Here is a 22,524-nt window from a genome sequence, read left to right as displayed (position 1 = left end):
TGTTTATTACTCTCTTGTGACAATATTGACAATCTGTAGTTCCAGTGCAGCTTGCGTAGGATTACAGGAATGAGGTGGCTATCCTTAGCAAGCAATTCTGTGTGAACTTACAGGGAAAATGCAAATTGGAACTTTCTTTGTTCTCAACTCCTGTGGCTCGACAGCTCTCGGGCTTGATGGATGTATCCCGCCTTATATCTGTCCCTATCCGAATGGCCTGTGCTACCTGGAACTTGCCTGCCAAGGAAGTCGTCTCCATCTGCTTCTCCTCCTCCATCACGTAGTGGAGCAAGATGATTCTCTAACCAGGGCTGGTCCCATGTCACAAGTTGTGGAAACCGAAGGCAGTGGAATGTTGCTAAGTGGACTGGAGTGTCTGCGAAAGGTCCGGAGCAGATTGACATGAGGAACAGCTTTGCCACCCTGGTGGCTGATGTACCTGTGCCTTCATTGCTGGGACTGCCTCCAACTACGCTGACTCCAGCAGCAGCTTCGTCTATTTTCGTCTCCTTTCCCACTCTCTGGATCTGACAGGGCTCTGCCTGCTGTGGGAGGACTGGATCTATTGTCAGGAGCTGCATGCGCACGCTATCCTGCTTCTCGTGGGCTCGTGAAAGGTTCCACAAACTGTGTGAGGGGTAGGAATGGGCGGATTTCTCCATCCCCTTCTCCGGCCATTGTATTGGGCAGTTCAATGGTGAGAAATGTCTCAGTCCCTGGAGCAAAAACGTATCCAAGAGCATGAGTACAGGTCATCAATAAGCTGCTCCCAAACATTTTAAACCTGCATCAGGAAAGTGAGTCTATCATAGTTCATGTGGTATTCAATGACATTATGAAGGTCAACTCAGAACAGTTGAAGATGGATTTTAAAGAACTGATTGGGTCTCTGCTTGACACCAACAAAGGCCCATAATATCTGGCCCTGTGCCATCTCTAAATTGTGGCATTGAATGTTTCAGCTGACCTTTAGCCCTTCATAACTGGCTACTTGACTATTGCAGCTCTAACATTTATTGACCATTTTGATACCTTCTGGAAACAACGCTCATTTTATAAGGAGGATGGGATCCACCCAAATTATTTGGGTTCCTGGATCCTTGCATTATAAGGCTGCATTGAAACAATGACTTATCAATGACCCAAGCCCAGCTCAGTTAATCACAACTATTGGGTTGCTGAGTTGTCATAATGCTTCAGCAAATGTACATTATCCCAGGGGCTTTGGTAGACACAATGTAAGTAACCAAATGTATGTCCTTCTAAATGCCCTAAATGCCTCTGCTGATCCTACAGCTATTGAATGCAGTAATCATGTGTATGAACCAGAGTTATGCTGTTAGCACTGAGGTGGTGTGCCCTATTAGGAAGTCCACTGTGTGCAGCTCACCCTGCACTATCAGCTCAAACATAAATAACATGAGAATATCTACTTCTGCTAAGCTTCTAAGTAAAGTAATGACAACAATCAAGCATCCCAGAAAAGTGCTAAAAATAGCCCACATTAACATATGTAGCAAGGTTCATGAAATCAATAATTTGCTAGTAACAGATCACATTCATATTCTGACAATCTCTGAAACTCAGATAATACCTTTGAGGATACAGTGGTAGCAATACATGGTTGTAACATCTATAGAAAATACAGAAGTGCCAATGGTGGAGGTCTTGTTGTGTATATTCCCGAACCACATTCCTGTAATATGTCTACAGGTTCATCTGTCTCACCTTAAGCCCATTCTTGGGTGAAGCTGCTATACACCACCAAGTGCTAACAGTCAGTATCTGGATATCGTGTGAAATGCTTGATAATGTATGTGACATCAACAGAGATCTATGTTTTCTGGGTGATGTAAATATTGACTGGCTTTCATCAAGCTTCCCACTCAAGAAAAAGCTTCAAACTGTCACTAGTGCCTGCAACCTGGCTCAGGTCAACCTATACGGGTAGTTATAAACAGAACCACGTCACGGACACCGACATCTTACTTCCAGACAAACTAAACACCTTCTTTGCCCACTTTGAGGATAACAATGTGCTATCTAACCGGCCCGCTACCAAGGTCTGTGGGCTCTCCTTCTCCGTGGCCGACACGAGTAAGACATTTAAACGTGTTAACCTTCGCAAGGCTGCCAGCCCAGACTGCATCCCTAACCGCGTCCTCAGAGCATGCACAGACCAGCTGGCTGGTGTGTTTACAGACATATTCAATCTCTCCCTATCCCAATCTGCTGTCCCCATATGCTTCAAGATGGCCACCATTGTTCCTGTAACCAAGAAGGCAAAGGTAGCTGAACTGAATAACTATCACCTCGTAGCACTCACTTCTGTCATCATGAAGTGCTTTGAAAGACTAGTCAGGGATCACCTCCACCTTACCTGTCACCTTAGACCTCAACCCCGCCTTGTGCGATTGGGTCCTGGACTTCCTGACGGGCCACCCCCAGGTGGTGAAGGTAGGAAACAACATCTCCACTTCGCTGATCCTCATCACTGGGGCCCCACAAGGGTGCATGCTCAGCCCCCTCCTGTACTCCCTGTTCACCCATGACTGTGTGGCGATGCACACCTCTAACTCGATCATCAGGTTTGCAGATGACACAACAGCAGTAGGCTTGATCACCAACGAAGACGAGACAGCCTATAGGGAGGAGATGAGGGCACTCGGAGTGTGGTCTCAGGAAAACAACCTCTCACTCAACGTCAACAAAACAAAGGAGATGATCGTGGACTTCAGGAAACAGCAGAGGGAGTACCCCCCTATCCACATTGACGGGACACCAGTGGAGAAGGTGGAAAGTTTCAAGTTCCTCGGCGTACACATCACGGACCAACTTGAAATGGTCCATCCACACAGACAGTGTGGTGAAGAAGGTGATCAGGAGGTGATAGAAATCTGGCTTGTCACCTAAAGCCCTGACAAACCTCTACAGATGCACAATTGAGAGCATCCGGTCAGGCTGTATCATCGCCTGGTACGGCAACTGCACCGCCTACAACTGCAGGGCTCGCCAGAGGGTGGTGCGGTCTGCAAAACACATCACCTGGGGAGACTACCTGTCCTCCAGGACACCTACAGTACCCAATGTCACAGGAAGGCCAAAAAGATCATCAAGGACAACAACCATCTGAGCCACTGCCTGTTCACCCCACTATCATCCAGAAGGCGAGGTCAGTACTGGTGCATCAAAGCTGGGACTGAGAGACTGAAAAATATCTCATGGCCATCAGACTGTTTAACAGCCATCACACACACAGAGAGGCTGCGACATACATACTTGAAATCATTGGCCACTCTAACAAATGGATCACTAATCACTTTATTAATGCCACTTTAATAATTATGTTTACATATCTTGTCCCAGATGTATATACTATATTTTATTAACTATCAAAATAAAGAAAGTCGCACACCAACGTTACCAACGTTGGTAGATACCCATTAAATTGCTGGGAATTTATACATGGAGAGTGCAACTTTCTTCATTTTGATAGTTTATAGTTTATTCGCCGTTAGTCAGCACCTCCACACAAACTATTATTCTGGGTGTGCGCCAGCTCATGTTTAAAAGAAAAATGTATATACTATATTTTATATAATCTATCTCGTCTATGCCGGTGGGTCATGGCCCATCCATATATTTAAATGTGCATATTCTTATTCTATCCCTTTACTTAGATTTGTGTGTATTAAGTAGTTGCTGTGGAATTGTTAGATTACTTGTTAGATATTGCTGCACTGTCGAAACTAGAAGGACAAGCATTTCACTACACTTGCAATGACATCTGCTTACCATGCGTATGTGACCAATAAAATTTGATTTGACAGCACAGGAATGAAATCATCAACATGTTTATTTGTTTTATTTATTTATTTCACCTTTATTTAACCAGGTAGGCTAGTTGAGAACAAGTTCTCATTTGCAACTGCGACCTGGCCAAGATAAAGCAAAGCAGTTCGACACATACAACAACACAGAGTTACACATGGAATAAACAAAACATAGTCAATAATACAGTAGAACAAAAGAGAACAAAAAGTATATATGCAGTGAGTGCAAATGAGGTAAGATAAGGGAGTTAATGCAATAAATAGGCCATGGTGGCGAAGTAATTACAATATAGCAATTAAACACTGGAATGGTAGATGTGCAGAAGATGAATGTGCAAGTAGAGATACTGCAGTGCAAAGGAGTAAGATAAATAAATAAATACTGTATGGGGATGAGGTAGGTAGATAGATGGGCTGTTTACAGATGGGCTATGTACAGGTGCAGTGATCTGTGAGCTGCTCTGACAGCTGGTGCTTAAAGCTAGTGAGGGAGATATGAGTCCCCAGCTTCAGAGATTTTTGCAGTTCGTTTCAGTCATTGGCAGCAGAGAACTGGAAGGAAAGACGACCAAAGGAGGAATTGGCTTTGGGGGTGACCAGTGAGATATACCTGCTGGAGCGCGTGCTATGAGTGGGTGCTGCTATGGTGACCAGTGAGCTGAGATAAGGTGGGGCTTTACCTAGCAGAGGTTTGTAGATAACCTGTAGCCAGTGGGTTTGGCGACGAGTATGAAGCGAAGGCCAACCAACGAGAGCTTACAGGTCGCAATGGTAGGTAGTGTATGGGGCTTTGGTGACAAAACGGATGGCATTGTGATAGACTGCATCCAGTTTTTTGAGTAGAGTGTTGGAGGCAATTTTATAGATGACATCATCGAAGTCGAGGATCGGTAGGATGGTCAGTTTTATGTGGGTATGTTTGGCAGCATGAGTGAAGGATGCTTTGTTGCGATATAGGTAGCCAATTCTAGATTTAATTTTGGATTGGAGATGCTTAATGTGAGTCTGGAAGGAGAGTTGACAGTCTAACCAGACACCTAGGTATTTGTAGTTGTCCACGTATTCTAAGTCAGAGCCGTCCAGAGTAGTGATGCTGGACGGGCAAGCAGGTGCGGGCAGTGATCGGTTGAAAAGCATGCATTTAGTTTTACTTGCGTTTAAGAGCAGTTGGAGGCCACGGGAGGAGAGTTGTATGGCATTGAAGCTCGTCTGGAGGTTAGTTAACACAGTGTCCAAGGAGGGGCCAGAAGTACACAGAATGGTGTCGTCTGCGTAGAGGTGTACCAGAGAATTACCAGCAGCAAGAGCAACATCATCGATGTATACAGAGAAGAGAGTCGGCCCGAGGATTGAACCCTGCAGCACCCCCATAGAGACTGCCAGAGGTCCGGACAACAGGCCCTCCGATTTGACACACTGAACTCTATCAGAGAAGTAGTTGGTAAACCAGGCGAGGCAATCATTTGAGAAACCAAGGCTGTCGAGTCTGCCAATAAGAATGTGGTGATTGACAGAGTCGAAGGTCTTGGCCAGGTCAATGAATAAGGCTGCACAGTAATGTCTCTTATCGATGGCGGTTATTATGTTGTTTAGGACCTTGAGCGTGGCTGAGGTGCACCCATGACCAGCTCTGAAACCAGATTGCATAGCGGAGAAGGGTGGGTGGGAGAAGGATGTAGGGTGGGATTCAAAATAGTTGGTAATCTGTTTGTTAACTTGGCTTTCGAAGACCTTAGAAAGACAGGGTAGGATAGATATAGATCTGTAGCAGTTTGGGTCTAGAGTGTCGCCCCCTTTGAAGAGGGGGATGACCGCGGCAGCTTTCCAATCTTTGGGAATCTCAGACGATACGACAGAGAGGTTCAACGTGCTAGTAATAGGGGTGCAACAATTTTGGCAGATAATTTTAGAAAGAGAAGGTCCAGATTGTCTATCCCGGCTGATTTGTAGGGTCCAGATTTTGCAGCTCTTTCAGGACATCAGCTATCTGGATTTGGGTAAAGGAGAAATGGTGGGGGCTTTGGCGGGTGGCTGTGGAGGGTGCCGGGCAGTTGACCGGGGTAGGGGTAGCCAGGTGGAAAGCATGGCCAGCCGTAGAGAAATGCTTCTTGAAATTCTTAATTATAGTGGATTTATCGGTGGCGACAGTGTTTCCTAGCCTCAGAGCAGTGGGCAGCTGGGAGGAGGTGATCTTATTCTCCATGGACTTTACAGTGTCCCAGAACTTTTTTGAGTTAGTACCACAGGATGCAAACTTCTGTTTGAAAGAGCTAGCCTTAGCTTTCCTAACTGTGTCATGACGTTGGCCTGGGGGTAGGTTTATGACAGTCATAAATACCTCTTCCCCTCTTTTTCCTCTCTCTACCCTACTGATGTTACATTTGCAATTGCTTGGTTAACATAGAGATTCTGGGAACATCAGAAGGTGGGGGGAAATGAACTATATTCTGGTAATGCGACCAATTGAACATATGCAGTGGTACTTAATGAATATGATGTCAGTTCGGTTGTCATCTGAGACATTCTCATCAATGATAAGATGACAGAAACTCTACAGTGGAAAGTCTACACATCAGAGTTATCGGATTCACATGGAATTGTTGTTCAATTTAAATGTTTGAATATAAAATTATTCGTGATGGGATGAAATGTGATTTTAGCTTCTAAAATGTGAGATTTGGGTTTTCATAAGATAGGGCTCTGCTCAATCAGTGACCCGCCCCTGTGAAGGGACATGGGCTATAAAACTTTTCAGACACGCAATCCTCTCCCTTCCTATATAAAGTCTTGACGACAATGTAACCTCCTGTTCCAAGGACGTGAGGACGAATGGTTCAGATAATAACTACAGAACGAAGCCAACATCAGCGTGAGCTTTGGTTGCGAATGGTATGAACTTTGAACTCTTATTCACTATAGAAGTGATACCTCCTAGCCGTTGAGTTAGCAACAGCCGCTGCAAACTAGGGTTAGGAAGGAATAGACAAGAGTATCCCGTCTACCACACAACGACGTTACTACAACGTATTCAATTTACCAGCAGAGACATTCTTCAAAGGACGAAGGACTCGGTTGGGCAACGCGGCCTTCCATCTACCACCAACCTACCGAAACGCAGCTCAGAGTAAATATTTATTGCATTTTCCTTTTCCAAATGGGCGGTAATTTAGAATGCATAAGATACTGTATTTACGATAGCACAGTTTCGCCCTTTGTTCCTCAGTCTTCCCGCTCTTTCACTCAAACCCAGCCCCTTTTCTTTTGTGTAACAAGCTGTCATATATTTTTCGCCCGCTAGGGACGTTTTCCTTTATGACGTAATTTGTAATTAAGTTATGATTTAGTTATGTGTATATGTAATTCTGTGTGATTAGTTAGGTATTTAGTAAATAAATCATTAAACCCAATTTTGTATTGCTGGTTCAACTTGTTAGCCAGGGTTCGTGCAGATAACCAAGAATTTACAACTTTCAGATGAGACTGAAATGCCTGCTCGCAGAAGTGTTTTAGGGAGCGTTTGACAGTGAGGAGGGGTGGTTGTTTGGTCGCAGACCCATTACGAATGCAGGCAATGAGGCAGTGATCACTGAGATCTTGATTGAAAACAGCAGAGGTGTATTTGGAGGGCGAGTTAGTTAGGATGACATCTATGAGGGTGCCCATGTTTACAGATTTGGGGTTGTACCTGGTAGGTTCATTGATCATTTGTGTGAGACTGAGGGCATCAAGTTTGGATTGTAGGATGGCCGGGGTGTTAAGCATGTCCCAGTTTAGGTCACCTATAGCAGCACGAACTCAGAAGATAGTTGGGGGGCAATCAATTCACATATGGTATCAAGGGCACAGCTGGGGGCAGAGGGAGGTCTATAGCAAGCGGAAACTTGTTTCTGAAATGTGAATTTTTAGAAGTAGAAGCTCGAATTGTTTGGGTACAGACTTGGATAGTAATACAGAACTCTGCAGGCTATCTTTGCAGTAGATTGCAACATCCTCCCCCCTTTGGCAGTTCTATCTTGGCGGAAAATTCAGACACGGCTAAGACATCCGGGTTGGCAGAGTTTGCTAAAGCAGTGAGTAAATCAAACTTAGGAAGTAGGCTTCTAATGTTAACATGCATGAAACCAAGGCTTTTACGGTTACAGAAGTCAACAAATGAGAGCACCTGGGGAATGGGGGTGGGGCTAGGCACTGCAGGACCTGGATTAACCTCTACATCACCAGAGGAACAGAGGAGAAGTAGGAGAAGTGTACGGCTAAATGCTATACGAACTGGCCGTCGAGCACGTTCGGAACAGAGAGTAAAAGGAGCAGGTTTCTGGGCACGATAGCATAGATTCAAGGCATAGTGTATAGTCAAAGGTAAGGTAGGATGTGAGTACATTGGAGGTAAACCTAGGCATTGAGTAATGATGAGAGAGATATAGTCTCTAGAGACGTTTAAACCAGGTTTAAACCACGTGATGTCATCGCATATGTAGGAGGTGGAACAACATGGTTGGTTAAGGCATATTTAGCAGGGCTAGAGGCTCTACAGTGAAATAAGACACTAACCAGGACAGTAATGGACGAGGCATATTGATATTAGCGAGAGGCATGCGTAGCCAAGTGAACATATGGGTCCAGTGAGTGGTTGGGCTGACTGGGGACACGGCAATTCAGACAGTTAGCAGGCCGATGCTAACACGCTAACAGTTGTTTGGCCGGGGCTAAACGAGCTAGCAGTTAGCAGACCGGGGCAGGCAAGCTAGCAGTTAGCAGATCGGGGCAGGCAAGCTAGCAGTTAGCAGACCAGGGCAGGCAAGCCAGCAGTTAGCAGACCGGGGCTAGCAAGTTAGCCTATGGGGGACGTCGCGAAGGGGGGTAAGTATTTTTTTGCCTCTTCGTGCGGTGACGTCGATAAACCAGTCGTGGAGTTAGTAGGGTTCCAAGTAGCTCTAAGTAGCCGGCCTAGCAGGTTAGCAGAGTGGGCCTTCAGCGGGCATCGAACCTGAGGGGTCTGTTGGAATCCTCGGGCAGATTATGTCTGTATTCCAGTCGTAGAGGATCGGTGGGGTTCCGTGCCTCGTACCGGCAGTAGAAGGGGTCCAGATATTGTAGCCCAGGAGTGAGCCGGGAGATGGGTCTAGCATGGGCTAGCCCCAGGCTAGTTGGTGCTAGCTCCAGGACGGAAACGTTAGCTAGGAGTTGTCAACCCGGGTTGCGGTTAGCTAGCTGTGATGATCCAGATGAAAAGAGTTCAGAGTTTGTGGTAGGAATTTGGGGATATGGAGAGAAAAATAGGTCCGGTTTGCTCTGGTTTGAAACGCGTTGTACTAGCTAGCTTCAGTTGAGGTATTCCAGTTCGGAGGTAAATGGAAATACTTTAGGGGGAAAAAACAGATCCACACCACATCGGGTGAGGCGGGTTGCAGGAAAGTATTTTGAAGTTGAGGTTTAGGAAACATATTAAAAAGAACGCAAAGAAGAAAAAGATATACACATGGGACGAGACAAGACAAAGACGTCTGACTGCTACGCCATCTTGGATTATAGAGTCCTAATGTATTGATCACATCTTTACTAGTTCTGCAGAAATTTGCTTTAAAGCAATATTTAAAGCTATTGGATATAGTAATCACAATATAGTAGCCATATCTAGGAAAACCAAAGTTCCGAAGGCTGGGCCTAATAGTGTGTAAGAGGTCACACAATAAGTTTTGTGGTGATTCCTATGTTGCTGATGTAAATAATATTTGTTGGTCTGTGGAGCAACCAGAGATTAAACTTGACACATTTATGAAATTGCTTATTGCAGTTACTAATAAGCATGCACCCATTAAGATGATGACTGTAAAAATGGATAAATCCCTGTGGATTGATGAGGAATTGAACAATTGTATGGTTGAGAGGGATGAGGCAAAAGGAATGGCAAACGTACTGACTGCACATCTGATTGGCAAACGTACTGCAAATTGACAAATCATGTGACTAAAATGAATGAAAAAAATAAGAAACTTTACTACGAAACAAAGATAATTGGTGTAAAGAATGACAGTAATAATCTTTGGAGCACCTTAAATGAAATTTTGTGCAAAAAGGCAAACTCAGCTCCATCATTATTGAATAAGATGGCTCATTCATCACAAAGCCCACTGATATTGCCAATTACTTTAATGATTTTTTTTATTGGGAAGATTAGCAAACTTAGGCATGACATGCCACTAACAAGCACTGACACTACACATCCAAGTATAACTGATCTCATTATGAAATATTTTGAATTCTGTAAAGTGAGTGTGGAAGAGGTGAAAAAATTATTGTTGTCTATCTAAGCCTTCTAGAAAGTGTGTGCCTTCTGGCCTGGAGTGAAGCAAAAGTAATTCCGCTACCCAAGAATAGTAAAGCCCCCTTTATTGGCTCAAATAGCCGACCAATCAGCCTGGTACCAACCCTTAGTTAACTTTTGGGGGAAAAAATTGTGTTTGATCTGATACAATGCTATTTTACTGTAAACAAATTGACAACAGACTTTCAGCACGCTTATAGGGAAGGTCATTCAACAAGCACAGCACTTACACAAATGACTGAGAGAAATTGATGATAAAAAGGAGCTGTTTTGTTAAGACTTCAGTGCTGCTTTTGACATTATTGATCATAGTCTGCCGATGGAAAAACGTATGTGTTATGGCTTTACACCCCCTGCTATATTGTGGATAAAGAGTTACCTGTCTAACAGAACACAGAGGGTGTTATTTCATGGAAGCCGCTCCAACACCATCCAGGTAGAATCAGGAAGTCCCCAGGGCAGTGACATGCCATTGGCTTTGAGTAAAATAAGTGTGTCTATGTATGCAGGTGACTCAACACTATACACGTAAGCTACTACAGCGAGTGAAATCACTGAAACACTTAACAAAGAGCTGCAGTTAGTTTCAGAATGGGTGGCAAGGAGTAAATATTTCAAAAACCTAAAGCATTGTATTTAGGACAAATCATTCACTAAACCATAAACCTCAACATAATCTTGTAAATAATTATGTAGAAATTGAGCAAGTTGAGGTGACTAAACTGCTTGAGTAACCCTGGATTGTAAACTGTCATGGTCAAAACATATTGATGCAACAGTAGCTAAAAGGGAGAGAAGTCTGTCCATAATAAAGCTCTGCTCTACCTTCTTAATAGCACTATCAAGAAGGCAGGTCCTACAAACTCTAGTTTTCTCACACCTGGACTACTGTTCAGTTGTGTGGTCAGGTGCCACAAAGAGGAACTTTGGAAAATTACAATTGGCTCAGAACAGGGTAGCACGGCTGGCCCTTAAATGTACCCGAGAGCTAACATTACTAATATGCATGTAAACCTTTCATGGCTCAAAGTGGAAGAGAGATTGACTTCATCACTTCTTGTGTTGAAATGGGTGAATGCACCAAGGTGTCTGTTTAAACTACTAGCACACAGCTCAGACACCCATGCATACCCCACAAGACATGCCACCCATAGTCAAGAACAGACTATGGGAGGTGCACAGTACTACATAGAGCCATGACTCCATGGAACTCTATTCTACATCAGGTAACTGATAAAAGCAGTAGAATCAGATTTTAAAAAACAGATACAAATACACCTTATGGAACAGCGGGGACTGTGAAGCATCACTAACATAGGCACAGAGACATGTACACCTGATAAGACACACAGTCTACACACACGTACACATGGATATTGTATTGTAGATATGTGATAGTAGAGCAGTGACCTGAGGGAACATACTTAATGTTGTGAAAGTTTTATGAAATGTGATATTTTAAATTGTATATACAGTTGAAGTCGGAAGTTTACATACACTTACATTGGAGTAATTAAAACTCGTTTTTCAACCACTCCACAAATTTCTTGTTAACAAACTATAGTTTTGGCAAGTCGGTTAGGACATCGACTTTGTGCATGACACAAGTCATTTTTCCAACAATCGTTTACAGACAGATTATTTCACTTATAATTCACTGTATCACAATTCCAGTGGGTCAGACGTTTACATACACTAAGTTGACTGTGCCTTTAAACAGCTTGGAAAATTCCAGAAAATTATGTCATGGCTTTTGAAGCTTCTGATAGGCTAATTGACATAATTTGAGTCAATAGAAGGTGTACCTGTGGATGTATTTCAAGGCCTACCTTCAAACTCAGTACCTCTTTGCTTGACATCATAGGAAAATCAAAAGAAACCTCAGACCTCAGAAAAACAATTGTAGACCTCCACAAGTCTGGCTCATCCTTGGGAGCAATTTCCAAATGACTGAAGGCACCACGTTCATCTGTACAAACAATAGTACGCAAGTATAAACACCATGGGCCCACGCAGCCGTCATACCGTTCAGGAAGACGCATTCTGTCTCCTAGAGATGCGAAAGGTCAAATCAATCCCAGAACAACAGCAAAGGACCTTGTGAAGATGCTGAAGGAAACAGGTACAAAATGATCAATATCCATAGTAAAACGAGTCGTATATCGACATAACTTGAAATGCCGCTCAGCAAGGAAGAAGCCAGTGCTCCAAACCTGCCATAAAAAAGCCAGACTACGGTTTGCAACTGCACATGGGGACAAAGATCGTACTTTTTGGAGAAATGTCATCCATCTGGTCTGATGAAACAAAAATAGAACTGTTTTGCCATAATGACAAAATAGATGGCATCATGAGGACGGAAAATGATGTGGATATATTGAAGCAACATCTCAAGACATCAGTCAGGAAGTTAAAGCTTGGTTGCAAATGGGTCTTCCAAATGGACAATGACCCCAAGCAAACTTCCAAAGTTGTGGCAAAATGGCTTAAGGACAACAAAGTCAAGATATTGGAGTGGCCATCACAAATCCCTGACCGCAATCCTACAGAATATTTGTGGGCAGAACTGAAAAAGCGTCTGCGTGAAAGGAGGCCTACAAACCTGACTCAATTACACCAGCTGTGTCGGGAGGAATGGGCCAAAATTCACCCAACCTATTGTGGGAAGCTTGTGGAAGGCTACCCGAAACGTTTGACCCAAGTTTAACAATTTAAAGGCAATGCTTCCAAATACTAATTGAGTGTATGTACACTTTTGACCCACTGGGAATGTGATGAAAGAAATAAAAGCTGAAATAAATCATTCTCTCTACTATTATTCTGACATTTCACATTCTTAAAATAAAGTGGTGATCCTAACTGAACTATGGCAGTACATTTTTACTATGATTATGTAATGGTCTGGATGTAGCTGGTGCAGAGGAGTCAGGCGCAGGACAGCAGAGATGAGTAACAAGCGTAACTTTACTCAAATATTCCAATAACATGTACATAAAACAATCACGCACAAAAACCATGGGGAAAACAGAGGGTTAAATAATAAACATGTAATTGGGGAATTGAAACCAGGTGTGTAAGACAAAACAAATGGAAAATGAAAAGTGGATCGCGATGGCTAGAAGGCCGGTGACGTCGACCGCCGAACAAACAAGGAGAGGGACCGACTTCAGCGGATGTCGTGACAGGTTAAATGTCAGGATTTGTGAAAAACTGAGTTTAAATGTATTTGGCTAAGGTGCATGTAAACTTCCAACTTCAACTGTAACTGCCTTAATGTTGCTGGACCTCAGCAAGAGTAGCTGCTGCCTTGGGGATCCTTAATAAATACACATTGTTGCATCTGTCTCTCTCACTATGCTTTCCTTTTTCTCTCGACCCCTCACTCTGTCTTTTCCTTTCTCTTATTACCTCTTTCCTTACTTAATCCCTCACTCTGTTTTCTCTCTGATGACGTGTTGTCCTCCTTTAGGGTGTGTTCTCTCAGTACTGAGCACTGTCTTCTCGCCATCTCTCTCTCACCATCTCTCTCTCTGGGTATTAGGAGTCTCTTAGAGGCAGAATGATGAATGCCCAAGCCAGTGTACAGTATGAAAAGGCTTAGACTTACATAACAGGCACTCATAGTTCACCGAATGCGTTATTCTACTGAATCCAATCCATTAAAAAACTGGGGAGTGTGGTGGCAGTTGGACTATTGGGCGACACAGGACCTACCAGCTCAGCAGAACCGCCCCGAATCATAACAAAACCCCTCGGCCCAGAATCTTCCATTCTCTCCACTCTCCAGTCAGCAGACGACTGAAATGCTGATGTCTTCATTTTTCTAAATCAGCTACTATAGATGTCAAATTTCCCCATTTCAGTTCTTTCTCTAGTAGCTTTTGCAGCTATCAGATGTGTTAGATTGGCTTCCATAAATCAGACAGTAAACAGAGTCTCTGGGCCAGTGGCTGTGTGTGAATGTCCACATGTGGTAAGAGTGATGAGTTTTCAGCTAGCTGCTGAGTTAAGCAAGCAGGAAGTCAGAGTGCTTTGGTTTGGTTTGACAGAACTGTTAGGGTGCAAACACACTGCTTACAGCTGCCTCCTTCGCAGAGTCAATGCTTTCAGAAGTGTCACTTTTCTCTTTCACACTCCAGGATTTGAGATGTCAAACATACACTTACGCACTTACACACACAGACACACACACACACTCACACTGATTAGTGTAGTCCAGGCGACTCACTTTATAGTTTTGTTCATTCGGGGTAGTTGGTTTGAATCTGATTCATTTTGTTTTTTTAAAAGGTAGGAGGAGTTGTACATTTTGATAAAAAAACATAACTTGATGTGTTTCTAGTGCAAGTTAGAGTCCCTAAAACTTAGCCAGAAAGTTTTTGCAGTTTGGAGCACTGAACTCTAATAATTCCATGGACGGGGAGGCACACATCATCGGTAGAATTGTGGTGTCAGCACAAAGCAATTTGACTAATGGAATATGTGGAGTGTTGTCAATAGAAGGGGGGGGGGGGGGTTCCTGGCTATCGATCCAAGTAATTTATCACTCAACGCTGATCAAAAACCCATTTAAACCCAAACCAGCTCTGACTGCATGCTCAGAGATGAAGGACAAAATGCTTGAGTGGATCTGACTGTTTAAGAGAGGAGGTCAGAACTCTCATTAGAGCCAGACATGATTAACTCTCTGGAGATTTATCTCTCTAGTCATCAGTGTTAGGTGCGAGTAGTGTGCATTTACTGGAAACACACGCACACACATATGCAAGCTCAAACACAGGGACGCACAAACACACACACTCATTGTGGGCCGCAGATACGTTTATACTTTGGTTATCTGTTCATAGCCACCTTTTCCACACATACACGTACACACCAGGGTTAACTGGCAATAAATAAAAGACTATAAATAAAACTGTTACCGGCCAAAATGCCCGGGAGGAAAGAAATCCCATTGCAAAATAATGCTTTTTATTCATTTATTGAAATACATTTGATTGTCATGCTTATCGGTCTATAGGTTAATTAGTGGAATTAAATTGGCCTATGTGTATTTTTGTTAGTCATCATGTAGCCTATCTTATTTATCCAACAAAACTATCACGTGCACAGCAGATAGAACCTATGTTGAGTGGGATTTCTCCTGCAACTCCTCAGCTGGTTGATGCTAGAGTAAAACATGTGCTTGTATAGCCCATCCCAATTCTAAATGCAATCACATGTTAAAACCTGTTTTGGTGCACGATTAAAAAGAGCTACGCCTACTATTTTGATTTCTCAACTGGTAATTGAAGCACGCCTCCCATTCACCATTCAAGTGCAGGCAACAGGCTATCAATGCGTCACCACCACTTTACAATGTAAGCTGAAGGCAGTATGCATTTTGAAAACATAGCCCCACTTAATTGTTTGAAACCTGAATGTTTCACTTCATATTATGAGACATATCTTACCTTGCTTCAAAGTAGCTTATAGGCAAATCCGACCATAGAAACATGGAGGCAATTATTTTATAAAGACTTCATAGGCAGTGAGTGAATTTGGGGAAGTTTGGGGAAGCTTACAATTTATCCTAACATTACTACCAGTCTACATGCCAGTTATGATTTTCATATGCACATTTTCATGGAACATTTTGATTTCAATAATAATGTTTTAGTTTCTCAAAATCATTGTCACGTGATTAATCATAAAAATCTGAATTAAAATTGTAAAAATTATAAAGTTCAAATTCAACTAATGCGAGAGCAGCAGGTTCCGCCGTATGGACACATTGATACACTGTGATCCATTGGCTATTAAAGAAAGGAGTGCATGGAACTCAGCCTGTAGACCTATAACTTCCATTGTCATCTAAGTCAAAATACATAAAGCAGAAAAATAAAAACAGTAGAAAATATCATAGATTCACGTTCTTTAAATTGCATTAATCTCTCTACTCAGCCTTTCTATATATCTTGACTTGAGCTACTCTTTATTTCAATTCCACATTACATATATTTACTACTTGTGACATATGTCATGGGGAGTTGATCAAAAATAAACAATCAAAGGGCAAACCATTCACACAATGAAACAGTGAATGTGCAAGAATTAGCGGTAGACAGCTGAGCCATTCTGGAGAGAGACTTTCCTATGTCTTCGCCACACACCCCTCCCCTTCTTTTGACTCAATTTTGAATTATACTCAAGACACTATCTTCACACTTATTTGAAATGCTTTTAACTAACAGACGCAACTTAATAATCAGCTAGGCCTATTGCCACGCGTTCTGTCCAAATTGCAGGCTTCCCAAATAGGCATACAGTAGGCCTACAAGCTGGTGATTTGAAACAATCGATAGCTATATAAAAAAAAAATTGATCCTCGATTCCTCTGTGGCTAAGTCATGCTTTCTGGTGAAGTATTTTGATTTTTTTTTCTGTATAGGCCGGAGTAATTATATTATTTTGGCAAATTTATTTAAATTGACTTCCCTAGCCTATTCGAAGTGCCACCTATGAAAGACTTCCTAGTATGCCATTTCTCTCCTGTGCTTTTGGTTTTCATATCAACTTTCCTTCGTTGTCCAGAAGCCAAAGGCATAATCCTAGTCATATTAGCAAACAATCCTAGTGTTAGCATCTTTTGTTCCCCCTCTTTCTAAGTTTCTAACAGAGATTTTCATTTCGGTCAAATGTGAAACTGCTCTCATCAGTTTTCCAGCGAATTGCATTCTGGCAAATGTTTGAAAATGATGTTTTATTGTCCGCTTCATTACAGGAGTAGAATGTCCTGTTAAGATGAATTACCATAATTGAAATGTGATTTCTGTCATTCTGAGCACCGTGGGTGGACAGCACCACAACAGAAACCCTGCAACACACATAAACACATTCTAACAAACATCAACTGCATTCATTCAAACAGTCACACATTCACAGGAATGATTGGAATGGTTTTTAACACTTCCTGTTGTCTCTTCCAGGATTGGCTGAGTAAGTATGGGTACCTCCCGCCCCCTGACCCAGTGACTGGACAGCTCCAGACCAAGGAGGCCCTGACCAAAGCCATCAAAGCCATGCAGAAGTTTGGAGGACTGGAGGAGACTGGGGTGCTAGGTGTGTGTGTGTGTGTGTGTGTGTGTGTGTGTGTGTGTGTGTGTGTGTGTGTGTGTGTGTGTGTGTGTGTGTGTGTGTGTGTGTGCGTGTGCGCGTGCGTGTGTGTGTGTATGCGTGTGTGCTAGGCTTGTGCGATATGCGATATACCATATACCGGGGTATTTTTGGGGGGCTGCGTGCTATGCAACTGCTTATAAGTTAAGTATAACTATAAGAAATCTAAGATGTGTCAAATAAGTTATATCCTGCTCAGAGCTCCAGCTCTGCATTTGGTTTCCTAACTTGCTAGATAAGTGGCTAGGTGTCAAGATCAAGCTTCTTGGTTACAGCAGTGACATTCAATCCCCTTCGGGTTCAAGATCACTGTTGCCTAAATAGATTAATTTTTTTAATAGTGCCCCTTGTGTGCACATTCAGAAATACCGTATAACCCTGAATGGTACAGAAACGGTATGACGGATATCACCAAACCAATGTTCTCTCAAATAAAATGTTCCACTGAGCAAATTGCAGGTTTGCTGAGCCCAAACTTGAACATTGTGAAATTTCTGTTCAACTTCCTGCGCACTTTTACTGTGAACACTGAGGCTGTACTCGCTTTCAGTTACAGTTTTAACAGTGGCCATGTAGGCTATTGGGGCTATTTGATCATAATGTAGGCCTACCAGTGTGTCCTACCATCAAAAACAATGGAGAAAATGCATCCCATCATTTTTTATTACGTAAATTGCTGTTCATTCATCATTCAGCCTACAGTAGCAGCCAATGTGTGGTGTTCAATGTAGGCCTACATTCCATGAATCCTTTGAAAAAAAACATGCAGGGCTTGACATTAACCTGTTTATCTACTTGTCCTTCAGACAAGGAGGTGACTGAAAATGTTGTTGCGTTGTTTGATGCAAGAAACTACTTTACAAAATAAAATGCATTATTATTCCCATACCATTATTACAGAGAATCAGACAAATTATGCAACCCTCTGCCTATTGCTACTTAGCTTATTCAAGCCTGATTCAAAATACAACAGTTTTTCAAAGGTGTCTACAAATGTATAGGTTTTGTGCTCTTGTAGGAAGCAATCACTACCTAATTGCTGACTACAAATGATCTATCACTGGGATACTCACTAACTAGTAAAGGATATAAACAAAATGTGCACAAGTGGCTACATGCAGCTCTCGCTTTGATCTCAAAACAAGGGCATCTATTCACGACCGCTCATGCTGTAAACACAGTCCAGTTCAAAGTAAATGGCACAGATCCATATATGGCAATGGTCTGTTTGCATAAAGCCCTACTGCAGCTATGATTGTTTATGCCGCACCAGTCTGTGTAGTGCGTGTCTCCGATGCGTTCTGCCGACAATAAAATCTCTTGCATAGTTCATTTTGTTTTGGTATGTTGCTAATATTGTACAGATTCAATCACAATTGTCACAGTAAAGGGAAATGTTAATAGTGCTAACAGGGAAAGCTCTAGGACAGTGGGCACCAACCTTTTCTGAGTCAAAATCACTTTGAGTCCAAATGCAAGCCGAGACCTGCCACTCAGATTATTTTTTACATGGCTTAAAAAGCGTAAGCCAGCCTCCCGGGTGGGACAGTGGTCTAGGGCACTGCATCGCAGTGCTAGCTGTGCCACCAGAGACTCTGGGTTCGCGCCCAGGCTCTGTCGCAGCCGTCTGCGACCGGGAGGTCCGTGGGTCAACGCACAATTGGCTTAGCGTCGTCCGGGTTTGGTCGGTAAGGATATCCTTGTCTCATCGCGCACTAGCGACTCCTGTGGCGGGCCAGGCGCAGTGCACGCTAACCAGGTCGCCAGGTGCACGGTGTTTCCTCCGACACATTGGTGCGGCTGGCTTCCGGGTTGGATGCGCGCTGTGTTAAGAAGCAGTGCGGCTTGGTTGGGTTGTGTTTCGGAGGACGCATGGCTTTTGACCTTCGTCTCTCCCGAGCCCATACGGGAGTTGTAGCGATGAGACAAGATAGTAACTACTAACAATTGGATACCACGAAATTCTGGAGAAAAGGGGGTAAAAATAAATAAATAAAATAAAAAAGCATAAGCCTATGCAACATTAACCAATTAAAAACAATGTAACAATGAGGTTTGTGCAGTAAGCTATAGGCCCAATACATTATCACCGCATGTTGGCTTTACTTGAATTTCCCACTGCACTGTAGTTCTGGAGATTTTTTTAAATAATATTTAAACATTTGAGGTAGGCTATATGATCACACCGATAATAGATCCTTTGTAGCATTACTTGTGAAGCACAGCTGAGTGAGCATACATTTAAATAATTTGCTTTTCATTTTTATTTTACTGGGCTGATGGTGCCTGCATCTGATGATCAGTCTCAGAGGAAGGAGAGAAGAGCAGACTGGGGGTCCACCTCTCAACATCCCTCTGCTCTCCTTTTCCTCCACTGACAATGATCAAAAAGGAACACTGTCTTCCAGATGATGACGAAACTCAAGTCGCACCGCATTCAATTTTCCGATGACACAACAGTGGTAGGCCTGATCACCGACAACAACGAGACAGCCTATAGGGAGAAGGTCAGATACCTGGCTGTGTGGTGCCAGGACAACAACCTCTCCCTCAATGTGATCAAGACAAAGGAGATGATTGTGGACTACAGGAAAAAGAGGACCGAGCGCACCCCTATTCTCATCGACAGGGCTGCAGTGGAGCAGGTTGAGAGCTTCAAGTTCCTTGGTGTCCACATCACCAACAAACTAACATGGTCCAAGCACACCATGACAGTCCTGAAACGGACACGACAAAACCTATTCCCACTCAGGAGACTGAAACAAATTGGCATGGGTTCCTCAGATCTTCAAAAAGGTTCTACAGCTGCCACATCGAGAGCATCCTGACTGGTTGCGTCACTGCCTGGTATGGCCTCCGACAGCAAGGCACTGCCTGCTCGGCCTCCGACAGCAAGGCACTACAGAGGGTAGTGCGAACAGCCCAGTACATCACTGGGGCCAAGCTTCCTGCCATCCAGGACCTCTATAACAGGGGGTGTCAGAGGAAGGTCCTAAAAATTGTCTGTTCTCTCTGCTACCACACGGCAAGCAGTTCCGGAGAGCCAAGTATAGGTCCAAGAGGCTTCTAAACAGCTTCTACCCCCAAGCCATAAGACTCATGAACATCTAGTCAAATGGCTACCCATTTGCATTGCCCCCCCTCTCCACACCACTGCCACTCTCTGTTGTCATCTATGCATAGTCACTTTAATTAACTCTACCTACATGTACATACTACCTCAACTAACCGGTGATCCCCCACACATTAACTCTGTACCAGCACCCCCCTGTATATATTGTTATTTTTTACTGCTGCTATTTAATTACGTGTTACTTTTCTCTTATTCTTATCCATATTTTTTTAAACTGCACTGTTGGTTAGGGGCTCATAAGGAAGCATTTCACTCTCATTTGTTTTTGTTGTGTTTGGCGCATGTGACTAATGAAATTTGATTTGATTAGATTATTTCTGCCTCATGGACAAATTCATGTTGTTACTCTATTAACAGAGATTAATGAAATCTGAAATATTGAAATATTCCTCGATATTAAAAAAGACCCAAGCCACTAATAATAACACCAACGCATGCCTGTAGACACACGTTCCTACTCATTCATTACTGCTGCAGTGCTTGTTGTAGCACTGAGTGGATATAGGAAGAACGCACATTTTATGGCTCATAAAAGTGTTGAATACAAAGTGTTTCACAGTGCTGAGTAAGAACTTAAACATGAACTCACATCTCTTTGCTGTATTCGTTGACAGTCTCTCTCTAGTCAAGGTTCTTAACGTTTTGAAATCTCACAGTATTAACTTTGCTGTAGCTTTCTTTTATGCCTGCTACGTTGCTGCAGACACAGTCATCTGAGCCATCCGATTGGCCAGCGGTAAGCCTATAGTGCACCTGATTTACTCTCTGGGCCCGCCGAGTTTGTACCTTCAGACACATGAAATGGTTCAAAATGGAAACTGTTCACCTGTTCACAGGGCAACTGAATCGGGTGCACCTACCGCCAAAAACCCGATTCAGTTGTTTTAAATTCAAATGTTTGGCGATCGACTAGGAATTCCTTGGATCGACAGGTTGGTGACCACTGCTCTAGAATCTCGTAATTCTGTCTGTGGGCTGATATTTCTGCCAACCCTAGTGTGTGCGTGTGTGTTGAACACATTGTCTTTGCCTTTGTTGTTTTCGTTCTGCTAAAACAATATAAGAAATGTAATGGATGGACATGCTCACTAGTTTATGACTCTATATGAATGTGTACATCTGTTTCGGTTCCCCTGATCAGACCAAGCTACCCTGGGCCTGATGAAGACCCCGAGGTGTTCTCTCCCAGACCTGTCTGAGACGGAGGTGATGGTGGGCCGCAGGAGACGAGCTCTGGTCGCCCAGAACAAGTGGAACAAGAGACACCTCTCCTGGAGGTATAGTCCCTGTCACAGTTTCTGTGTTATTTGATTGTTGTTTCCTTAGATTACCGCTGGAGGGCACCCTTACCTTGTTTTCTAGTTTCCAGGATACCCTGATTATTACTTTTTAGATTCACCTGTGTTTAATTACCTTCTCTGTTCACCTGGTTGCCTTGTTTCTGTTAAGACTCTAAGTAAAAGGTCTGGATTACACTTACCTCTGCTTGCTGTGTTTTTCTGCGCCTGGGTTCGAGTTCGTACTAGCATTATTGCTACAGTAGACCTAAACCTACAATGGACCCATCAGAGATTCCTCAGTCGTCCGAGGAACATTCCGAACTCCATTTATGGTCGGCTCTCACACACCATGGAACTGTGATTGGTCGCCATGAGGCGCGGCTGCAGACATTGTCAGAGGATTTAAGAACTCTTGTGTCTGCTCTGCAGACAGGACAGGCGGGAGCAACTGCTGCTGCACTGTGGCTGTTTCTAATCCTCCACTCCCTACCAGCTCAGCATCTTCCTACCTTCGGGAGACTCATCTCCTGGCACCGGAGAGCTATGAGGGGCATCCTGGGAGGTTTCGTGGGTTCCTGCTCCAATGCTCGCTGGCCTTTGAGCTGCAGGCATCAACGTTTCCGACCAAGCGTTCCAGAGTGGCATATGTTATCTCCTTGCTCTCAGGACGGGGTCTGGCCTGGGCCACCGCCATATGGGAGCAGCAATCAGACATTTGTTTTAATTGGCAAAGCTTCACCCAGGAGATGAAGAGGGTTTTTGATCACCCCATCAGTGGCAGGAACACTGCTCAAAGAC

The 22,524-nt window shown here is 43.4% G+C and overlaps 1 protein-coding gene across 1 annotated transcript in view; it reads left to right on the top strand.

Annotated features, from left to right (window-relative positions):
* Positions 1-22,524, top strand: part of mmp17a (matrix metallopeptidase 17a) — a 99,614-nt gene that overhangs the window by 30,544 nt on the left and 46,546 nt on the right. Inside the window, exons 2-3 of the mRNA XM_021602292.3 lie at positions 17,127-17,259; positions 21,588-21,723. Of these exons, the coding sequence (XP_021457967.2) occupies positions 17,127-17,259; positions 21,588-21,723 (269 nt within the window). The remainder of the gene's footprint in view (positions 1-17,126; positions 17,260-21,587; positions 21,724-22,524) is intronic.

Source organism: Oncorhynchus mykiss, chromosome 5, assembly GCF_057628025.1.
Source record: "Oncorhynchus mykiss isolate SJ-2025 chromosome 5, ASM5762802v1, whole genome shotgun sequence".
Classification (NCBI taxonomy): domain Eukaryota; kingdom Metazoa; phylum Chordata; class Actinopteri; order Salmoniformes; family Salmonidae; genus Oncorhynchus; species Oncorhynchus mykiss.
This window is presented reverse-complemented; position numbering and strand designations above follow the sequence as displayed.